The sequence below is a fragment of the Barbus barbus genome, assembly GCF_936440315.1.
Source record: "Barbus barbus genome assembly, chromosome: 27".
NCBI classification, from domain to species: Eukaryota; Metazoa; Chordata; class Actinopteri; order Cypriniformes; family Cyprinidae; genus Barbus; species Barbus barbus.
The window spans coordinates 17,028,546-17,051,418 of NC_136755.1; the positions used below are offsets into that span (position 1 = coordinate 17,028,546).

Consider the following 22,873-nt stretch of genomic DNA (forward strand, 5'->3'; position numbering starts at 1 on the left):
AACTGTAATAGCCTAACTGTTTAGCCTAAGTCTAGCAATGTGAATCAGTTTTAATTTTGTCAATGTGTCAAACGTGTTATTTTATATTGTTGTTTTTAATTTCCTCTAATTAATGTTGGAGGTGGGTGTCTAGAATTCTTTTGCTTAAAGGCTCTCTTGGTGCTTGCGTGTTTTTGTGAGCGCGCAGCGTGATTGCCAGGAAGAGGCTGAGCGCACGAGCGCGCGCGCGTATTTAATTGAGTGTGTTGCGTGAGTCTGCACGCGCTCTGCTGTCACAAACAGAAGATGTTTGACAAGCTCACCAGAGACACAAGCGCTCATTTCTAAACATTTCAGTTGGTTTCTCCGGTCGCGTTACATAAAGGTAAGTAAAGTTGGTTGTCTCTCATATTTTTGCTCTTAATTAGAAGCAATTCTATGCTGTAATGGTCTCTATGCTTTATAGTGAGGCGTGTTGTATTGTGTTTTAGATCATGTGTAACGCCACTGCTATCAGGGAAGATTTAGTCAGCACCACAATAATATCGCACTGCATTTGCACCTGCGTCTGATTCATTCTGGTATTAACAGTCATTTCCTGGAGTTCAAACAAGTTTGTGTTGACTAAAACAAACTCAAACCTTACAAAAAGCTTGATTTTCACGCTGTTTCTATGAAGAATGGTTCTGTTGCTATATAGTGTAATATAGGGCTCAGGGTCGTTTAACAAAAGAGCAATGGAAGCGCGAGATCTAGGTTCGTTTTTAGAAAGCACAGCTGCTGCTCCTGCCTCGGCTCCGTGTGCGTCAGCGACAGCAGTCTGAGATCCCCAAACAGCCGCTCCAAATATAACGCGTGCCAGACTGTGACCGGAATGCGACGTAGTGGTGGAAACCGAACCCCATCTCGGCTGCTACACCTTCATCCTGGCAGACAGACGCATAGCATCTCTGTACACAGATCTTTGCGCTATTCTGCAGCGGGCGCGTCTGTGTGTATGTGCACGCAACTTTTCCACAAGCTTTAATTTACACGCCGCCTTTACAAGAATTACAATGGTAACATAACGTTTGCTAAAACGTTATATTAAACCCACTTATTGTTACTAGATTGCTTAATATTAGCGACTACTTATCAAAATCAAAGTTGAATACATTGTTTGAAGAAGGACAGATCAATTAAGCAATATTCGAGCACTGCTACATTCTCGTTACTGTTGCTTTAAACAGCAGTTCTGTAAACAAGTAACTTTAATATTTTAATATTGGATGACTCACGTTTCTGACATAAAATGAGTCTGACATTATAAGTTTGTGTATTTCTTCTGTACGAAGAAAATGGTTCCACAAGAAGCCAAATATCACGACAGACTGGAGCTGTGTAAATGAATGGAGCGGAGCGATTTTCCTTCTCTGCTCATACAGTTCTGTAATTATTCCGCTGAAACTCCTCTCCGGGTTTTCTATTGTTCCGACCGATCCATTATTATTATTATTATTAATTATACATTTACATTTTCATATATTTTGGGGTAATTTTGTGATTATATGCATTAAAATATTATACGCCAAAGCATGATAACACCATAATAAATATATACCCATATTTATTTAGAATAATTTTGCTTTAGTGACTGTATACTTACACTACAAATAAAGAAACAAATTTTGAAAAAGTCGTATTCACAGTGATGTCAGAGAAGAACCATTTTTGTTTCCCCAAAGAACCTTTTGGTAAACCGTTCTTACAGGAAACACTTTTTGTCTTCGTGTAAAGAATATTTTGTGCAATGGAAAGGTTCTGTGAATGTTCTTGAAATGCCAATAAAGAACCTTTATTTGCGTATAATAGGCCTATTTATGCAGAAACTATGGTTACCAAGTAAATTTATGTAAGGATTGGTCAGTGGCCAAAAACCCAGACCAATTTGTTACTGCCCATCAGATGTTAAATGCATGTCAGATGGCATCTCTGTCACACAATTATTTAGCATCTAAGTTTTAGGCCACCTGTTTGATAACCCAGAGAAGACCTTGACGAAGATGCCAAGAGCTACTGCGGTGTCTGCGTGTGTGGAGGCGTATGGCTTAACGCTGGTGAAAGTGAGTCAGTGACTCAGTGGTCAGACATGAAGACGAGTTCAAACACGATGAGAGTGATGACATAAGAATGAAGGATGCACTCTATCCCAACAGAGCTTGTGTGTGTGTGTGTGTGTGCGCTTTCCATTTAGGGAGTCGACATTATGGGAATATAATTTACAGAACCTGCCCGTGCTATGAAAGAAGTTGCACATAATGCATGCACAGAAATCCATGTTTGCAAACTGACTCGTCACTGACACAGCACAGTCCCAGAAACATTTATCATATAGAATTAAACAAAAATGTCTTTAAAATCAATAATTAATGCATTAATATTGCTATAAATTTCATAGGACCAAAATATGCAAAAACTAGCCTTTTAATTTACTAGGTTTTCATACTTTAAGCATTTAGTTTTTAATTATGAATTGAATTTTGATGGTTTCAGCTAATAATTCACTACGCAACACATTGTGTTTGGCACAAACCTTGTTGAAAGTGAATATTTCCATTTACCTTGTGTAGTTGTGTTTATGTCATGTCAAAATCTCTCTATGCTGGCATCTGTCTAGTTTTCTTTCAAATGACTGATGAATTTGCACCAAAATATCATTTCATACAATACATTTAAATCAATATTAAAACAACTGCGAGTAATTTTCTCCACCCTTTTAAACGCTGATAAGCCTTTTTATTTTTTACTACACAATTTTGTGGCTATATTAACTTTATTTTACCTTGAGCACAGGCGAGTCAGTTCATGGATGAATAAAAAATAAAGATGTCTCATTACTATTGATACTTGGTTGGAGGCTTAATTGGTTTAATCACTGATTTTAGCTTTTTTGACACTGACTGTCAGCGCAATATTTCAGTAAACCTTGCATAGTGCTCAGAGTAAATTAATGTTTACAGATCTGAAAAGGATTTTTGTTCTGAGTGAAAACATCACACAGAGATTTTTTTTCTCTCTCCTTTACTGAATACGAATCTTGTCTAGCCATCTGTTCTGGCAAGAGAAGAGAAGAACAGAACAAGAAAAAAAGAGAAAAAGACATCTTGTTTTGGTTCTAATTGGCTTGGATGGTCATGGGGCATATGGTGGCCTATGACTGATATGACCTTTGAACCTGAAAATTTCAAGATGTCAGAAACAGGAGAATCTGAAAATATCCCAGAATGCACTACGGAGGAGACTTCACCTCCTTGTTGTACCACAGGCACAGAGGACTGTCAGAAATCCAGCCAGGTGATAATATAGATTCAACAACTTCCATCGATTCACTCTGCTTGTTTCATTTCCTCCGATCATTTTCTTTTTATCCTGTTTCTTTTTTTTCTCTTTGAGCAGCCAAAGTCAGATGATAACCACGGACAACTCAAGAAAAAACTGAAGGTAGGATTGCAATTGAATCTAATCATTAAAGCACCCTCCCTATAGAGCATTCATTTCATTTGAGTTTCTTTTCTTTTCTAGCTTGTCAGACGTTTATGTTAGATTGATGTGGCTATACTCGGCAGAATATTGCTTTCTGAATCATTCTCTCTCTTCAGTGGGTAAATGCCATTTGCTACTGACTGCTTAACCTCAACAGTTATGTGTCTCAGTCCAAATACCGTTAGTAAACATTGCATTCACTCCCCTGATAGCACAAAGTTACCCAACTCCATAATATAAATCACATCAGCAGCTTTTAGACAGTCTGGGATCAGGTCCAAATAGTTTGAAAATTGCGTAGTTACACTTTTCACCCTGTAGTGTTGATCCAATCATCTATAAATGCAATACAATTAAAACCATTCCTAGCTGCTGCATTTACAAAATGAAACTAGTGATGTATTTAAAATCATATTTATAAATAGCAATATGTCTTATCACATTAGTATTTCAACTACCATACAAAAAAGACAATGTATAAGAATAATCTTTTTTTGTGTCCAACATTGAATTAACAAAAGTAGCAATAATGTACACTGAGGACGCTCTTCTCTAGAAAAAAATCTATTTCTTTTCAATAATGGGGTTATTGAATGAATGTGTTTGTGTGTTACAGGCTAAAGGAAAATTAGTTCGGAGCACTGCTGTGTGTGATGAGTCTTTATCCACTGAGGAGAACAACAAGGTAAGAATCATTCATAAACTAAAGACACATTTACAATCTTGCATTCACCATTAAAGTTAATTTACATAGTCTAGTAGATGGATAGGACATATGTAAGTGAATCAAAACTGTAACCACTGATTTGGTAAGTGTTTAAACCATAAGTTGTCCAATGGTATTTTCTTAAATTATTATATTTAGTCCCCTAATCTTTTACAAGTGAATCATAGGAATTCTGTTCTGTCTGGTCCTAGGAAAACGAGAGCAAGACAACTGTATCTAGTAACCATGGTGACAGTCCTGCGTGCAATGAGGAGGAAGAGGAGACAAGCTTCACATCGAAAAAAACAAGTTTATCAAAAGGTAGTTTGCATTGCATGTAGGTTTTTGTGTATCATATTTGCAAACAATATGTGCTCATGAAATACACGCATTTTATCTAGGGCTGTGAAAAATATTGCATCAATTTCTGAAATTAATGGGGGATGTTAAAAGTGTTAAAAGTAAGGCTTTTTAAAATAAGCTTCAGAATGAGCAGAATTGATTTTAAATTAATTTGAGGATACACTACTGTTCAAAAGTTTGGAATCAGTAAGATTTTTAATGCTTTTGAAAAGTTTCTTATGCTCACCAATGCTGTGCTGTGTTTATTTGATCACAGTTATATTGTGAGTAATATTGTGAAATATTATTACTATTTAAGATAACTATTCTATTGTAATATATACTTAAAATGTAATGTGTTAAGTCTTCAGGATCACATGATCCTTCAGAAATCATTCTAATGTGCTGATTTGGTGCTCAAGAAACATTTCTAATGATGTTGTTGAAAACATTTTGAAATGGAAGTCTTTTGAAACTTTCTGAATGTCTTGACTCTTACTTATGATAAACTTAATGCATCCCTGCTGAATAAAAGTATTAATTTCTTTAAAAATAAAAACAAAATTTAAGGACCCCAGACCATTGAACAGTAGTTTATATTACTACAGCTTTTACTATTATGTGCAAATACTTGCAATTAATTGCAGAAAATGGTGATTGTTTTATAAAGCTGGGTAGATTACATACAAATTGTTATCCGTTACTGATTCCAAATTACATGACAAAAATTGTAGTTAGTAAAATAATCCATTACATCAGGTAATATAATCAGATTACTTTTGGATTACTTTTGACCTAACTCGTTTATCACATTGATTTAAACAGGATAATCTTGTACCATAATGATGTAAACATACAAAGAGTGAGAAAATTCCTTTCATTGTAATTAACAACATGAAGTGCATTAAACATTTTATTACATCAACGTTTCTCAAACTGGGATTTGTAAAGGAACTGCAGGGGGTTAGTGTGTTTAATGAAAGGAAAACGTAATTAAATCATAATTTTAAATTAAAATGAATCATTTTAAAATAACAATCAAAATCATTCACTTACTAAAAACAATATATATTTTATGTTTACCTGCACGCCATATGACCATCAACCAGTGTCAGAGAACTGTGAACATGCAAATGTGATACTTAATTATTGAAATATTTATTTTAAAATCTCAGGGGTACTTAAAGGGGTCATTGATTATGATTTCACTTTTTTTAACTTTAGTTAGTGTGTAATGTTGCTGTTTGAGCATAAACAAGATCTGCAAAGTTACGATGCTCAAAGTTCAATACAAAGGGAGATGCTATCTTTTACAGAATTGCTGATTGACCACCCCTTTAAAGTAAATATATTAGATGAAAGAGATTCAGATGACAAAAAGTTTGAGAATGTCTGCAAATAAGAAATAACGAGAACTTGTGCATTTTAATGAGTTTCAAGGACAAAAGCCTTTCAATAATACATAATACATGGTTAAATAACCTACTGGGTAATAATTCAAATAAAAATGAATGTGTTGATGCAACGTTGAAGCACTTTTTAAACCTGAAATGATTTTTGTAAATCCATTGGTCAAATGCCTTGTCGCCACCTGAATAATATCTGTGTGAATGTCCACAAAACTGGACTTTGAGTTTATATAAGCGGTAGACTATTTTAGAAAGGAAAATTTAAAAGATAAAAAAGAGGAATTAGAGAGAATCAGTAAATGATGAATAATTTACTTATACTGTGTGAATATGTAATAATGTAATCAATAAAAAGTAACGTAGTCCGATTACGAGTATTTTAAAATGTAATTTACTCTAATTACAAGTACTTCATTTTTGGAATCTGATTACGTAATCCATCCATCCATCCATCCATCCATCCATCCATCCATCCATCCATCCATCCATCCATCCATCCATCCATCCATCCATCCATCCATCCATCCATCCATCCATCCATCCATCCATCCATCCATCCATCCATCCATCCATCCATCCATCCATCCATCCATCCATCCATCCATCCATCCATCCATCCATCCATCCATCCATCCATCCATCCATCCATCCATCCATCCATCCATCCATCCATCCATCCATCCATCCATCCATCCATCCATCCATCCATCCATCCATCCATCCATCCATCCATCCAAAGTTGCTTCCTGTACTTTGCACATAACAAATATAATTCTTTTAGAGCCTAGTCTGGAGTACACCGACTCCACAGGCATTGATCTGGAGGAGTTTTTAATCACTACTTTGAAAAGCAGTCCCAGGTGGGTAAAAGTTTGAAAATATCCCTTCATTCTCCTCCTTCCATTTGTGCTGAATTGGTCTGTTTTTGGATTGCAGGGACAGACTAATGCTTCTAAAACTCGAGCAAGACATGACTGATTTTATGACAGACAACAGGTATCGTTCCATGCATGTCTTTCATGCTTTTGAGATAGATGTGTTTGTAATGTGATATAATGTGCCTCTTTTTCTCTCTCTATAGTTCTTATAAAAAGTTCCCTCAGATGTCCTCGTATCACAGGATGCTGGTCCACAGGGTTGCAGCATATTTTGGTCTGGAACACAACGTGGATCACAGTGGAAAAGCGGTTATCATCAACAAAACCTGCAATTCCAGAATGTGTGTCTGTTACAAAGATTATATATCTACATTTGATGAAGGAATGGATGTGAGTATAACATAATGTATTTCAGACCAGAACATCGGTTTGCTGAACATGTTCAGGAGGAGAAAACAGAAGAAAGAAGATTAATACTGAAGAGAGACAACAGTCAGGAGAAAGAAGACAGTCAGGTTTGGACAAATACACACTTCACTGACCCCTGACATTACCACTAGGGTACAAAAGAGCTAACAATTGCTCCTCTAATAGCTCTGGGCCCGTATTCACAAAACATTTTATCTTACCACTAAGAGTTCTCCTAAATAGCAGTAAAAGTTTTTAACTAAGAGTTTTCTCTTGAAACCTATTCACAAAGCTGCTGAGACAAACTTTTACTAAGGAAAAGAGAGAAGTCTTAAGATAAGAATAAGGGCGGGGTTGACCTCGTTGCTATGGAGGATGTCAGCATGCTTACTAACTATGCACACAGTGATTGGCTGATAATCTCTGTCAGAGATTTATTCATGGAAATATTGTACAGCCATTTTAGGAATGGTTTGTGGCTTGGTATTAATGACTTAGGAGTCCTCTTCACTACTCCTAACCTTTCACAGATTTAGGAGCTAGTTTTAGTGCTAAAACGCTTTGTGAAATACTCTTAGAGCAAAAATGTAGGAGTCCTAAATTTAGCATTGACACACCCATTATTTTTAAGATTTTCTCCTAAATCGGCGAGTTATGAGCTACTTTTAGCCTTAAGATGTTTTGTGAATACGGGCCCTGATCTTTCCGGCTGGTTAATTTGTGTCTGCACGTCTCCTGTTTTATAGCTGAGGGTTCCATCTCTCAAAGAACAAATGAGGAGCAAGTCTATAGAAGAGAGAGAGGAGGAGTACCAGAAAGTCAGAGAACGCATATTCTCACAGGATGTAAGAAAACACCTACTTAAAATGCTCATACAGTAGTACATTAAAGCTTGGCCTTTGATTTTGTGCTATTTTATTTTTCAGACCACTTGTCTTTCTCAGAGTGTTTATATTGAGACCAGGTAAAAAATTGTTTTTATAAATATATAAGTAAATGAGATATTGTTTATATAAATGTTTCAAAATAAATATAATTGTTTTATATAATTACATATTTTAATATGATTTATTATATAATATGATAACACTGTTTTGATAGTCAAAACACTATCACCATTTTCATAGACATTCTACTAACTCTACGTAACTTTGCAACTACATGTCAACTATTCAAATTTGAATTAGTCCGAGTATTTATAGACATTGCTTACTGCTAATGTAATATCTACTTGGTTAATATCTGCTGAAATAAATTCAAATTTTGTAAAAAAAAAAAAAATTAAATAGTAGTTTGTAAACCATGTAACTGGTTTAAATTTAAATATGTAATTTTACCAGTATAATTATTATAAATCAATGAGCTGCACTTCAACTACTCTATTCTTTTATTTCTGTTTTTATTTTTTTGTATCTCTTTGCAGAGGTCTGGATGACAGCAGTATTCCCAGTGAGACCCAGAGAAGACGGCAGCTATTTAGGTGAGAAATACTTTTTTTCCATCATCCGACCTCTGAAGATATGTCAGAACAGAGAGTGTTCTCTGATAGGCTAAGCTTCTCTGATTGGCTAAAAAAAGGGCTGCTCCCTTTGTTCAAGGGCTGTCACAAAAACAGGTGTTATTTCTTGACACCTATTTCAGGAATATTAGGGACATTTTAAGTGTGGTATTCGCCAAACCCCCACACACAACACCAATATTGCTTCTCTTCTCTTATTCTGTGCTCAGAAAATTAAGAATCTGTGCTGAAAACTGAAAGCAACTTACATTTTGGAATATATTTTAATATGAAAGAGAGGTCTTCTAGCAAAAAGTAGGCACAAAACATGCTTCTGCCATCCCGACAGGGGTAACCGGGATGGTTCGGGTCGGCTGTCCGGCAGCAGGCAGAGCAGCTTTGAGCTGGACTCTCATTGGAACGACCCTCGACCTTGGAGCAGCACGGATTCTGACAGCCCGACATGGACATCTAAATCTGCACACGCTCGTTCAGACAACGGCTCCAAACTCTGCAAACCAGGTGCAAAAATAACGCCAGGCATCATGTCCCTCTCAGAAAAAAGATAAAAAAGGCCACAAAGACCATCTGGTTGTTAAACTGAGAGCTAGTTATTTAGAGTGGGGTTTAGAAGGCTAATGAAAAAGCTTTTATTTTATACTCATCTCAACTTTAACACAAATTGAAATCAAATGATATTTATTAGCATTGAAATTGAAATGTTTTACTGAATGTAAAAAAAAATACACAATGATTTTTCGCTTTAATGACAGTGGCACTCGAGTTGCATGAACTCTAAGCTGATGCTGCTCTCCAGCATGATTTGAGTCACACGATCAATGTCACAAATATCCTTATTTGATTAGTGACCTAGAAATAGTGCAGAATCCCTCATAATATTTCTGACCTGCCATTGTTTCTATCTGATCGATCTAACAGTGTCCGAGTCAGCTCTATCATACGCTCCACCCAACAACAGCCCTGCTTACATTATCGTGCCTGCTGAGTCATCAATACCTCCTGGGAGCATCTTATTGAATCCACATACAGGTACACACATACACTCTCCCACACAACAGTACACGCTCACAATTCCCTGAGTAGAAGCTGACTCATTGGTTCAAAATGACTGTAATTCCGCAAAGATCCACCACATAATCTTTCTCATCCAACTGTGGATATGTCTTTTAGGGCAGCCATTTCTGAATCCAGATGGAACTCCAGCTGTTTACAACCCACCAGTAAGTCAGAAGCCATGTAACCAGCTTAACCCAGTACAGTCACAAGCCCCGCCCCCTCCACCTCAGCAGCAGCCAGTAGCAAGCCATGGTGTTCCACAGGTAAATAAAACATAATGGAGACTAGTGGTGCGTAATATATCAATACCATATTGCTTATCTGATTTTTATTTAAATATTATTTGTTTGGCTATTTTTTTTTGTTGATATTGGATATTAATTTATTCATGCTCATTTGCCCTATTTTCACATTTACTTTTGTTTTCATCTAACGCTCACTGTAAGTTAACTCTTAACAACACAACAAAAATTAATAACACTGTTAAATGTAATCTTTAGCAAATATCAAAATGAATATCCATTGCTCATTCTGCACATTATAAAGAGTCCGTATTACAGAAACATACAGTTTCTATTCCTGTAGAACAGATGTTAAAATATTGATTTTAGTTAGGATTTTATTTTCCATCTTTATCATCAAAATTCACAATCTGCCCTCTCGTTTTTGGTTTAGGTTCAATACTCCTCTGTGACATACCTTCCACCTCAGCAGTTAAACATTTCTACCTCCCAGCAACACCCAACTGAACAGACTGTGAGTGAGAATAAGTATTAATATTATCTAGTTATTTATCTAGTTATCTATTATTTATATTATGACTTGTATAAAATATTTAGGATATACACCACCATTCAAAAGTTTCAAGGATGCATTAAACTGATCAAAAGTGTCAGTGAAGGCATTTATAATGTTGTAAAATTTCTATTTTTACTAAATGTTATTTTGAAATTTCTATTCATAAAAGAATCCTGAAAAATGTGATACTGAAGAATGGAGTAATGACTGCTGAAAATTCAGCTTTGCTATCACAGGAATAAATTACATTCTAAAATATATTAAAATAGAAAAAAATTATTTAAATTGTTATAATATTTAGCAATATTACAGTTTTTACTGTATTTTTGATCAAATAAATGCAGCCCTGGGGAGCGAATGCCCATTTTATTTTAAAAATAAAAACTTTACCAACTTCAAAATTGTGAATGGTAGTGTCTCGCACATGTACATGACAAGCCTATTTTTGATTCTTAGAGGGAAGATATTACTGCTAAGTTTGGTCACATGACCTTGAGTCACCAGTCATCATCAGGGGATCTTCCAGATATGTCCTCCTTTTACATGCAAGGAGCTCCACCCACACACAGCTATGCTCCGTCACACCACAGTTACGCCCCGTCTCACCATTCAGACAGTTATATTACTCCTGGAATGACACTAGCTCCTCCCACAGCCCCACCCCCTCTGAGTCAGCAGAGCAGCCAGGTACTTCACCATAAATGAGTAATGAGATACGATGTAATGTCATCCTGTATGTCTATTTATGAGTCAACTCTGCTCTCCCCTCTTAGGTTTCAGTGTACAGTTATCCTGTTCAGTGTCCCAGTGCATCGCAACAATACGCAGCAACCAGTTACAACACACAAACAGGTACACATGAAGCCCCTCTGGGTCCCTTACACCCGAGTCTCACAGTAGTAGGGGAGGGGGCCGTTACACTGTAAGAGATGGTGGCACTGGTCTCACAGTGAACCGGTCTCTTTTCCTGCTATTCACTTCAGCTCTCATATGATTGGTTCAAGTGTTGTGTGTTCATGCATAAAAATACATGAATAAATAACCTTTAGCATATGAGGTATTACTTTACTGACTATCATTTCGAATCCATTGACACTATACAATTAATGAAATCTCACACATACTTGTCCACATTTTTTTTTTTTTTTTAACAGTATACCCGCCTGTCATGTCAAACCAACAAGGCTGCCCAGGCATGATGGGAAGTCAGATTCTACCCCAAACACAGCAAGGCATTGTGGGACCTTACCCATCCGTATCCTCCTATCAGGTACTGATGCAAAAAAAAAAAACAAAACTCCAGGAAATGTCATTCTAAATTCCGAATTATAAGATGTATGTATATGTGCTTTCTCTCTTGTAACAAGGTACCACAGCAACAACAACAGTCCTATCCTGCAATGCTGGTGTCAGGACAAGGTGGGCAGACACAGTGTTTGGTGCCCCCTGCTGGAGTTCAAATATACTGCAACTCTTTGGCCACTTCTTCACCTCCACCACTCAATATGATGGGGGTCTCCTTCCAGTCAAGTAGCTGCAAAAATGGCTGTAGCCTTAATCAGAACCAGTGCTGGTACTAAAAGACACTGTGTTCACACATAGTGTAATTATGATTTCATCATAAACATTCAGTATTTGTAGCTGCACAATAATTGTTCTCTACAGTCTGTAGCACTCGAGTCTGATGATGGCATCCTTCAGATTCAACCTTTTCTACTTTGCCAAATACACGTTTTGAATTTTACTTTACATGGACATCAATAGCATCATGTTTAAATTGCTATTAGAGCATAATTTATACTATTTATATTACTTGTGTTTTGCTTAATATGGATAAAATGTTATATTCGAATGGTATATAATACTATATTTATCTTGTTTTATAGAGGGCTATATTACTTAAATTGGGAATGAAACTAGATTCAGCATTTTCCGTTATCAAAACAGTATGTCAACAGTTTAAAAAGCAATTGGTTTGTTTGTTTGTTTGTTTGTTTTACAGAATTTTATTAGGATGTAACATTTGACCAGACTGGAAAATATCTAAGTGGCATTTCTTAAATATATGGCCTTTTAATCTGTTTGATGGCTTCTTGTATGTTTTACTCACATTCATAATAGGGTCAGCTGATGTTCTCATAGGTGTTTTATTGAGGTGTTGATTTTACATTGACGATGGCCTTTTCAGACATTCAGGGAAATGTAACTAAATTTTAGGGGAGTAATTTTGATTAAATGAGTTTGATTACGATTAAGATGTAGATTTGATAAGAACTCAATATAACCCCCTCTGTTGCTTATAAGAGGGCACTACAATAACATAGCATTCATTTGTTTAAAATTAATCGTGAACTAGAACTGAAATTGTTCGCGATTCAGTTTGATTCATTCGGACAGCCAACTTTTCCCTCCCACAGATGAAAAAGTCAGACAGGTGTGGAACTACACGAGGTTGAGTAAACGTGGACATAACTTTGTTTTTGGGGGATAAATTGTCCCTTTAAACAAGAAGCACGTGGTTGTGTTACCCACATTACAAGATATGTTGAACTATACTAAATTACGATTTTAAACATACATTTATCAGAGTGTATGTCGAGTAGTCAAGAAAGAAAGCAGTGACAAGTTTAAATGAGCTTTAATAGAAAGGCACATATACAGCCAGAGTGATAATTAAAAGCTTTTAAATGCAAAAACAGTTTAAACTAAACTCCTCTAATCAGAAGTGACCGTCTCTGCCAGATCATCTAAACTGTTTGTTGTTCTGTCGTTCATGAATTCAAGTAAGTCAAAACTACGTCACAGTTCATCCGAACTGAGATCTGATTACCCCATTGGCTCTTTTGTAACCCCCCGTTTTGTGTGTGTGTGTGTGTGTGTGTGTGTCTATTTTTAATGAAGGTATGAAAGAAGGTCATTTGTGTGCGTGTGTGTTTGTTTATGTGCGTGTATGTGGATGAGGGTGGAAGAAGGGAAGGGGTCTGTAACAATGGCTCAAAATCAGATCTTTCCAGTCTCTCAGTGTTGAGTGAGTGAGAAATGTCTGTTAACTCATTAATTAATGCAGGTTAAATTAAAGCAATAAATATAAATATCTATAACCCAATGACATCATGAATTGAGAAATGTACCTGTGTTCACAAACCAGGGGGTTAAACAGGACAAGATAATGAGGAAAACAATTCACAGGAGGGTGTGGGGGGGGGGATTCACAGGTTCTTAAATGTGTCAATAAGGTCAAACTTAAGTTAGATTACAAGGCTATGATGCTACGCAACTAAAACTGGGTTTCAGAGAGCACACTGAAAAACTAAAAACATGCAAATCGCATTTTTCGGGTTGTGGGGTCGGCAGCCATTTTGTTCAGCTTAACTGTACTGCAGCGCTTCAATGAAAATTGCCACCTTCACATACAAAAATACACTTAAAGCAATTGCGGCCGCTACGCTCCAGCGTCGGTGTGGGAAAGCCTTGAGAGGAAGGTCTGAAGACTGCGTGAAAACACACAAACGCAGAGTTGAACGCTGCCTGAATGATTGGTTGCACTACACCTGTCTCTATCTCTAGCACTCACTCAGCCTTGTTCCTTATATCACTCATCTTGTTGGTCTTTTCTGACTGACATCCATACAAACAGGCCCAAAAAACACACAAATACAGTCCAAGACTCTTGGTGTTGTTCATTCAGGCCCGTCCCGCTCTGCCAATGAGACATCAGCAGGGTTTTGGGTGAGATTGTTGACATTTTTTTTTGGCCGTAGAGGGTCTGAAAGCTAACCAGCAACAACACACACTCACACACAAACAAACGATCTACTGCAGTACTGATGGGCCGTATTCATCCTTCTTTTGCTCCCGTAGAGGTATCTGTGGTTCAGTGGTGCTCGTCTCCCCTCTTTGCTTCTTTGTTCACACCATCCCCTCTTCCTCCTATCGTCGTCTGATCCGTATCTTCCATCCCCGTCGTCTCGTGCCTCTATTTCTGGATCTGAAAGATGAAGAGGCGGAGGTTGATGTTTTTGGCAGCCAGCAGCTTGTTGCACTCCACGCTGTCGCTGATGGGCAGCAGGGCGTACTCGGTTTCGTTGGCGTCGTTGGAGAAGACGTGGTGCTGGATGACGGGTTTGAATTTTACATCATCGTACGGGCCCTTCAGGAGCAGGAAAGAGCACTCCAGTGCAGAGTTCACTTTGCTCTTCAGGATGAGCTGGAAGGAAAGCGTGCGTTTGCAGGACAGGTTGGGATTGCGCTCCGAGTCGTTGACCCGCGCCTTCAGCACCCAGGTCTGGTTTAGCACTGTGAAGCGTGGTGTCTCGTAATACAGTCGTGTGATGAAATCGTCAGTGCGGTACGGCCGGAACTGCACCTCTGGAGCAAAGACGAATAAGATTACAGGTTAGTAGCTTACTTCAGGCCAGATTTCTATGCTTTAAATCAAGCAATCTCCCAGCAGTTGGAAGTTCCCCCCCCTCAGGCTGTCCAAGACATAGATGAGTTTATTTCTTCATCAGAACAGATTTGGAGAAATTCATCATTACACCATTACTTACCAATGAATCCTTTGCAGTGAATGGATGTGGTCAGTATGAGAGTCCAAACAGCTGATTAAAACATCACAATAATCCACAACTAATTGATTAACGTCTTGTGAAGTAAAAATCCATTATTAAGGCATTTGCTTATAAATGGTGCTTGATCTGTGCATATTTCTAAATCTCCTGATTCAGATGAGACAACATTTTAACTGGAGAAAGCAATATCATAGATTATGATCTATGATTATGATTTTAGCAACGTTTTGAAATGAAAAACATCTTAATGATGAATATTTCACAAACGCACAGCTTTTCACTTCACAAGACATTAACTGATAGGCTGGAGTCATGTTTTTATCAGCTGTTTGAACTCCCATTCAGACAGGACCCAATCACTACAGAGCATCCACTGGTAAGCAAATGGTGTAATGCTGAATTTCTCCAAATCTAATCTAATGAAGAAACAAACTCATCTACATCTTGGATGGCCTGAGCGTAAGTGCATTTTCAGCTAATTTTCATTTTCGGGTGAACTATTTACTTTAAGGTTTTTATGTACCTGTAAAGCCGATCTTCTCAAAGCACAGCAGGCTGAAGATGCTGTTGTAGAGCTGTAGCTCTCTGCGATGGCTCTGGTCCATCTCGTCCAGGATGCCCATCAGCTCCATGCCGGTTTTGGATGGGTGGGAACACTCTGCCTCATGAGCGCTGAGCTCATGGAATGGCCCCTGCCACGGGCAGCCAATCCGCTTGTACTTGCACTGTGTCACTCTATTTCCAATAGAAATAATTAAAGAAACGACCAATCATCATCTCTAAAGATAAAGTATAAAATGAATAAGTATTGAATCAAGTACATCATTTGTGAAAACTATATTATCACTCATAAACTTCCATACTACACAAATCCATAGTACACTCACATAAAGTGATATGTACTATATACCATATCTCAAATGCTTGATTGTTTACATCATTACAAAATGTCAAATATATTAACACCCAGTTCTAATCTGCTAAATGTGACTATAAAGGCACATCCACACCAAGAACAATAACTATATCAGTGTCCACACCAACTCACATTAAAGTTCGCTACAGTTGTGTGAGTTAGCAGTTATTTGCCATTGCTTGAGCTTTTTAAAGCAGGATGGATTCTGATTGGCTTCCAACAATATTATCGTTGTAGTTATGGTGTGGACTAGTTATTGTCCTTGTGTAAATAAGCCCTAAAGCATGAAAATATCAAAATATTATAAACATATCACAATTTTCTGTAAATGTGTATTGTAAAAAGCACTGTACAAATAAAACTGACTTAAATATTTGTATATTATATAATTATAAATGCTTTATAATTAATATTACAGTTATATAACATTTTGAAGAGACTTTTTCTGAGTGAATGCAAGAGACTTGTATAGTCCAAGCCAAGTATATATATGTCTTTATGACTAGATTAAGATGAGAGAATAGGGGAATTCACTAAACAATCTAAACGAATTGCCACCACCGATTGCAATTACATATTTGCATCAAAGACTCAATGACTCTATCTTAGTAATGTCAAATCACTCGAAAAATTCAAGCGTAAAAAGCATCTTCTAAAAAATCTTTTTACAATGCTAAATGTCTGCTTGCAATCATGTCTTCGTCGACCGATATTGTTTTTTTGACAGCCGATGCCGATATCTAGGAAAGTAGGGTGGCCGATATAATTTTATTTATTTTTATTAATATTTAAGAAATTTTAAATCATTTAAAAATGAATAAAAAAAATAAATGTGTAAAAAAACAATTATACTTTAGATAAATATACAATATACAAATAAATATTTAATAAAAATATTATTAAAAAGGAAGTAAACACTGTAACCAATAGGGCACTCAGTATTCTGGGATGTTTGTGTGCACTGGGAATCGTATTTTTTCAAATAAAGCCAAGGTAACACTCATTTTACATACAGCACACAGTGAAAATGACATGAATACGGCAGTGGGCAAAAGCATGAAGCGCAGCATAGTTTGAAATCAAAAGTTTGAGTTTATCGATCGCGTGTTTCCTCCTGACTGACCGTCACGCAGAGAACACGCGATCATACAGCATACAAATGCACACGTCACAAGAACTGGATCCGACTAGTCTGCAAGGTTTGTGAGATTAAATGTTCATTAGTCATTCAAAGATTTGCTTAAAAGATATAAATAGCGAAAAATAGGGAGAATGTGAGCCCTGTGTGCTCAGGTGCTGCCGTTCTCAGCGTACTTCAAATAAATGTCTGTTGTGCCGTCAAAATAATAGTCCCGTCTCGAACGCATCAGCCAAACAGAAAAACTTATCGACCAATGCCGATATTTAAAAAACGCGAGATATCGGCCGATATATCGGTCGACCACTAACTCATGTCTGGATTTGTTCCCGGTTGCATCACTTATAAAGTTCAGTTTTAAATTTATTTTCATTACATTTCACTAAAACAGACGCAAACTTCACTTTTAAACAAAATGTTGACTGCTTTTTACAAGTTGTAATAGCACAACATTCACCATGAAATCAACTTTGTAGTATTTATTATAAAAGATTTATATTTTTCTTAAAAAAAAAAAGAAAGAAAAAAAAACATGCATCTTCATAATCTTCGATCAAAAACATTAACATTCCCATCGCCTTGCAAAGACATCTCCTCTCCCATGACAAACACCAGCACAAGGGCTGGACACAAACGGTTGTCTACTGGCCAGATGAGTTTTAATCTTTCCCCTCCAGCAACATGTCACTCACAAGAAACGATCGCAAAAATGAGCAAACGGCAAAAGTCTAATCAATTCCCGATGGACAAATGCAAGTCCCCATATTTGTTTCTCATTTAAGAAGCTGCGTCATTTGGATAAACGTCATAAAAGTAAAGAAAAAATGGTTGCAATTTCCATTTTATGCCAACTTTAATTAGCATTGGCTTTTAAGATAAAGTCTTTTGGAATATAGCACAATCCATAGCAATCCCAGTTTAGTTTTAAAGGTGGCGTGTTGTGCTGTAAATGAATAAATTCAGAGTGGCACACCTATTTAGTGAATTCACCCCTATGGATTTACATATGTGTTGTACATAATCTGGCTGATTCGGGGGTCTGTTTTGTGAACTGGTGCAACAGTACCTGTCCTGGCACTCCTCTGTTTGATGGCGGTCGAGGCTGGAGCGAGGGAACTGTTTGAGACAGTAGCTGCACTCAGACGGCAGTTCACTCACGGCTTTCTCCACCGCCAGGTTCCTGCAACACAGACTCTTACTGATCTCACAACGGCAGTTGGGACACGTGGCCTGCTCCTCTTTTAAACGTGCATCAGCAAGCAGGTGGATGAAGCAGCCTGCGCACATCAGGTGCCCATTTGTACACTGAAATGAGAGCACACATCTTCACATAGCTGAAACATTTTCACAAAGGGTTTTTACACTAAACACAATATATTTGTTCTTCTCAAGGAGCGCGTTTTCAATAAATGTACTGTTCTTGTTATGATGGAATTTCCTAATTTTCCCCTAAAAGACACAAAGTAGTAGTTTCCTGAATGATTTAAGGAACCTCAATTTTGCTGCATCTGTACAACCGCCTGAAATGTAATGTGGCAATGACAGCATGTTCATCTTTAAAGAGATCAAATCACAAGGAAACAAATTTTACTTAGAGGCATAACATACTATGAAAACTTTGTGACATCACTAATGAAATGCATCAACATATCAGTGAAGCCTACTGGGTGCCCAGTCACTGTTAGGTAATAAGGTCATTATTATTCCTAAACACAGCTAAGTATAATCAAAATAAAGTAAAAATTAATTTAAAAAATGCTTGTCAAAACTTGGGCTTTTCCCCCAGTGTGTGGTGCTTTCTGCTCTGAATATACTTCCATAAAGATCCCAAAGATTAGCAAAGTCGCTGAATTTGTTTTTTTTTTTTTTTAGAAAGAACCCAATTCATTTCAGCCAGAAATTAACAGTGTGTGCAGAGCATTTCAGCACAGAGAAAACGCTTAGCACTTTTGCTTAAGTGGATCTTAATAGGAAAAAAATAATAATTATGAATAATAAAAAACGACCTCTTTAGGGTAAGAGAGAGTTGTTACAAAAGCAGTTCCAAAACCTTTCATTCCTTGTATAAAAATGTACTCATTCTTACATTTGCCAATTGCTTTTATCTTATTTGTGTCTAACATAGCAATTTCAGTTTATACTTTATTTTAAGGTGCCCTTGTTACAGTGTAATTACACATTTAAGTACTGAGTAATATTAGTTAACAGCTTGTACTTACTATAGGATTAGGTTTTGGTTTAGGGTTAGTTGCATGTAATTATGTTTAATTTACTGTTATACTAAAGTATATGCAACATATAACAAGGACAATGTAAAATACATATAACAAAAACATTAATTTGTTAATGAATACAATATTTCATCCATTTTATGCCACAAGAATTAAAAAACAGCTGAATGCTTTAATTTTATTCTTTATTTAATTTTTGCATTTTATTTTGAATTAGCTTTTTTTATATTTTGGGTTTTTATTTTACTTAATGTTTTAGTCATTTTTTATCAGTTTTTGTTTTTAAAAATATTTCTATTTAGCTTCATTTTAGTTTTAGTCATTTTAATAATTCAACTCATTTTATTTTAGTCGCCACAGTAAATATTCAAAATTTCATTTCATTTTTTCATAATAGAAAATATATTTTAGCTTCAATTAACAGAACTTATTTGAATATATTTAGTTATAGTTAACTGCAATTACACTGATTATTCTAGTTTCATGATTAACTCAAAGTTTCCTTTGAATAACTGTTAGTAAGCTGTTACTAATTCTGATCTATATCACAGGAGGTAAACTGCGATGTCAAGTCTGTGTTTGATTAATTCAGTGAGCAGCTGATTTGAGTTCTTCCTGGCTTGTTTGTTTTGCTTCAGGGTGTGCACATGGGGATTCAAACCCTCATTCAGTAATAAACGGATTACATGGCATGAGCTTAATAGCGCTGATGCAGTGTGACACATCCTCCCTGAATTACATGCTACTTTTAGGGGTCAGTGTGAGAGGATCTCAGTGCATCTCATGTACCGTTTCATTTGTATGTCTAAAATTTCTTCTCTAGTTTCAATATAGGCCTGTCAGTGCAACATCATCACATTGACACATGCTCAAACAAAAAGACCACTGTATTGTGGATTTATTCAATTGTCCAAACATGTTAGATTAATAAATGGACACAAAATGCTAACAAGGGAATGCAAACACCACAACAAAATATGTGGAAGCATGAGAGGAAGTTATTTTACAGCTGGTTTAGCCTGTGGCTTCAGAGGGATTATATAGGGTGCATATTTGGGGGAGGGGTGATCAGGAGAGGCCAGCAGTGATTGGGTTAAACAGGTCATGTGACCACCCTGATTGTCATGTTTGCCTTTGAAGGCAAAAAAACAGCTGCTCAGGTCAGTACTACATCTGATTGTAACATCTGAAGCCTACAAAAATTAACTTCATACCAGCTCTTTAAAAAAAAAAAAATACCATGTACCTCAAATGGGAAATGTGTAAATAAGCATTTTATTAGACATTTCATCACACAGTATGAGTCACAGAGAGCCTGTCATCACCTATATTGTTTAAAAATAGACAAGCAATCACAATGACAAAAAGATTCAAAATTATAACCCCTCTGTCTCATATCTATATCAACAGACTGTATATATCCTGCATTGTGTTTATGACATATACATCGTACAAAAGGATTTCTCTGCGCTGTAAGCTTCATAATTGCATTGTTTACCTGGTACACCGAGGCCTTAGGTAGATCCAGACACACCGTGCAGCACAGCACCGAGTACAGGCGCTCCTCGAGCTTCCCCGCTTCTCCTTCCTGCTGCCTCACGCGTTTCTTGGGCGGCGCGTCTGGGTCGGGCTCGGAACCAGAACCGTCTCTCCGCACACCGGACTCCTCCTGGATACCCGCCAGTCCGGCGCTCCCCGGGCCAGCATCCAGGGCGCCCCCCACAGGACCGACACCCAGACCCGATGATGAGGAGCCTGGCGCGGCCGCGACGCCTAATTCCATCCGCTCTTCCATCGAAGACATCCGACTGAGTCACCGGGGATATTTGGTCAGGGTGAGATTTCCAGGATTTTTCAAGCTACTTGGCCTGTAATGATGGGGGTCTGGACAGCCAACAATGCACTCAGTGGTTGTAAACCATCAAGCGTCAGTTCAAATAGGTAAATTCTGGGTAATATGACACTAAGTTATGGGACAGTGAATATAAATTCATCTGTGTTTTACTGCGGTTTGGCTAGCATGGATGCCTGTATTTTTTTTGGATAGCTCTCAGGTAAGCTTCAGCTCTCAGCTTGTGAAGAGGGAGAAAAAAACAGCTAAGACTCAACAAAACAACAGGCTGTTGTTTAGTGCCGTTATCCGCCGTGACAGCACGCGCACAGCGACTCTCCGCGACCCAGCCGGGCTCTTCTCCTCCGGTCCACCTTCCGATCACAACCGACACGATCTGGATTCGCCCGAAACCTAAAAGTTATCAGTTTGCTGCGGAGTCTCTTCGATAGTCCTTCCTTTAATCTACACTGCCATCTTTGTTTTTTTCCTGTCTGTCTCCTCCTCTCCCCTGTCCGCCTGTCCCTCTCTGGTTCCGCCTATCCGAGCTCGGTTTACTCGGAGCGAGGTGAAGATCAGGCGAATACGGTCGACCGTTATTGATCTGTCAGTGAACGCGTTGCCACTAGTGATGAGGGCCGTTGTGCCCTTCTCTTTCGCGCTGTCTGATTGGCTGCAACAAATGTTGTGCTTCATCACATGACTGGGGATATTTAAAGAGCTATGTGTTGCGCATGCGCATCGGCCTCCTGCGGGTCACGACTGAAGCTTTTTTTTAAAGAGAAAGGGTGACCAAAAACTTTTGTTATTTGGATGCTTGGTTGTGTTGGTACAGTTATTTTAAATTTCACTGTGCTAGTTTGTCGTATTATTGTCGTGGTGATTATATTTTAAAGTAAGATTACTAGATGACAAAACCTTTTCATACCTTGGTCAAAATCCTCTCATATGAGACAAAATGGCATCGTCATCGTGGGGCATCATTCAAAATTATCTTATTACTTGACAGAATAGTAAATACAAGACCTGAATAAATAATTTGATTAGGTAACGTTATGTAGTTTTGAAAAATATTAAGTGTGGTCTTTAAATTTGTTTTTATTTATTCCTTTTCATTTTTTTTTACCCGAAACCAGAGCGACCCCCTGGTGGAGGGGAAACGGTCTCAGCCAATCAAATGTCGTGGTTTATGATGGACTAGTTTGGTCAAGACAGCTGTCAGTCTTGCCTGCCCAGCCTGAATGAGCTGTGTGTGTTTCACTGGGGGGTGGGAGTGTGTTTGTATGTGTCTTCCTGTTTAGTGGATTGGATACTAAAAATATGACTTGTAATATGCGTATAACAATGTAATACATAAGGTATTAGTAATGAAACTGAGAGCAATGATGTGTTATTTGCACATTACAATACAACTGTAGTACACTTAAAATACCACATTTTACATCTTTGGGCTTGTTTTGAGACATACCACCATGAAGGTTGAAGGACTGAAGTCACCTGACAAGGACAAAGGCTTTATTCATTAATAATTACCTCTGAACCACTTGATATTTAAAAAAATTTTAAGTG

At 37.3% G+C, this 22,873-nt stretch overlaps 2 protein-coding genes across 2 annotated transcripts; one reads left to right on the top strand and one right to left on the bottom strand.

Moving 5' to 3' along the window:
- The first annotated feature begins 228 nt into the window (after positions 1–228).
- Positions 229–12,700, top strand: LOC306846833 (cAMP-regulated phosphoprotein 21-like). Its single transcript, XM_079380464.1, has 20 exons — positions 229–364; positions 3,064–3,312; positions 3,415–3,459; positions 4,118–4,186; positions 4,420–4,528; positions 6,740–6,818; positions 6,895–6,954; positions 7,040–7,177; positions 7,252–7,351; positions 7,991–8,089; positions 8,171–8,208; positions 8,668–8,724; positions 9,092–9,264; positions 9,682–9,792; positions 9,934–10,082; positions 10,495–10,575; positions 11,074–11,304; positions 11,391–11,469; positions 11,772–11,887; positions 11,985–12,700. Exons 2-20 carry the CDS (start codon positions 3,172–3,174, stop codon positions 12,195–12,197), a joined length of 2,088 nt encoding a protein of 695 aa, XP_079236590.1. The 5' UTR covers positions 229–364; positions 3,064–3,171; the 3' UTR covers positions 12,198–12,700.
- Positions 12,701–13,237: 537 nt separating this feature from the next.
- Positions 13,238–21,931, bottom strand: LOC306847094 (zinc finger TRAF-type-containing protein 1). Its single transcript, XM_079380866.1, has 4 exons — positions 20,972–21,931; positions 18,309–18,547; positions 15,712–15,923; positions 13,238–14,985 (listed from the first exon to the last, which is right to left on the bottom strand). The coding sequence occupies exons 1-4, from the start codon at positions 21,275–21,277 to the stop codon at positions 14,594–14,596; spliced, it is 1,149 nt and encodes a 382-aa protein (XP_079236992.1). The 5' UTR covers positions 21,278–21,931; the 3' UTR covers positions 13,238–14,593.
- Between the last annotated feature and the right edge of the window lie 942 nt (positions 21,932–22,873).

What these genes read in the sequence shown, in the direction of transcription:
- LOC306846833 (XM_079380464.1), top strand. Translation starts at nt 3,172, where the DNA reads ATGACTGATATGACCTTTGAACCTGAAAATTTCAAGATGTCAGAAACA. An exon ending in ACTGTCAGAAATCCAGCCAG is followed by an intron (nt 3,313 to 3,414) that starts GTGATAATATAG and finishes CTCTTTGAGCAG; the next exon opens with CCAAAGTCAGATGATAACCA. An exon ending in CAGTTACAACACACAAACAG is followed by an intron (nt 11,470 to 11,771) that starts GTACACATGAAG and finishes TTTTTTTAACAG; the next exon opens with TATACCCGCCTGTCATGTCA.
- LOC306847094 (XM_079380866.1), bottom strand. Translation starts at nt 21,277, where the DNA reads ATGTCTTCGATGGAAGAGCGGATGGAATTAGGCGTCGCGGCCGCGCCA. An exon ending in ACAGAGGAGTGCCAGGACAG is followed by an intron (nt 15,924 to 18,308) that starts GTACTGTTGCAC and finishes TATTGGAAATAG; the next exon opens with AGTGACACAGTGCAAGTACA. An exon ending in TGAGAAGATCGGCTTTACAG is followed by an intron (nt 14,986 to 15,711) that starts GTACATAAAAAC and finishes TCTTTGCTCCAG; the next exon opens with AGGTGCAGTTCCGGCCGTAC.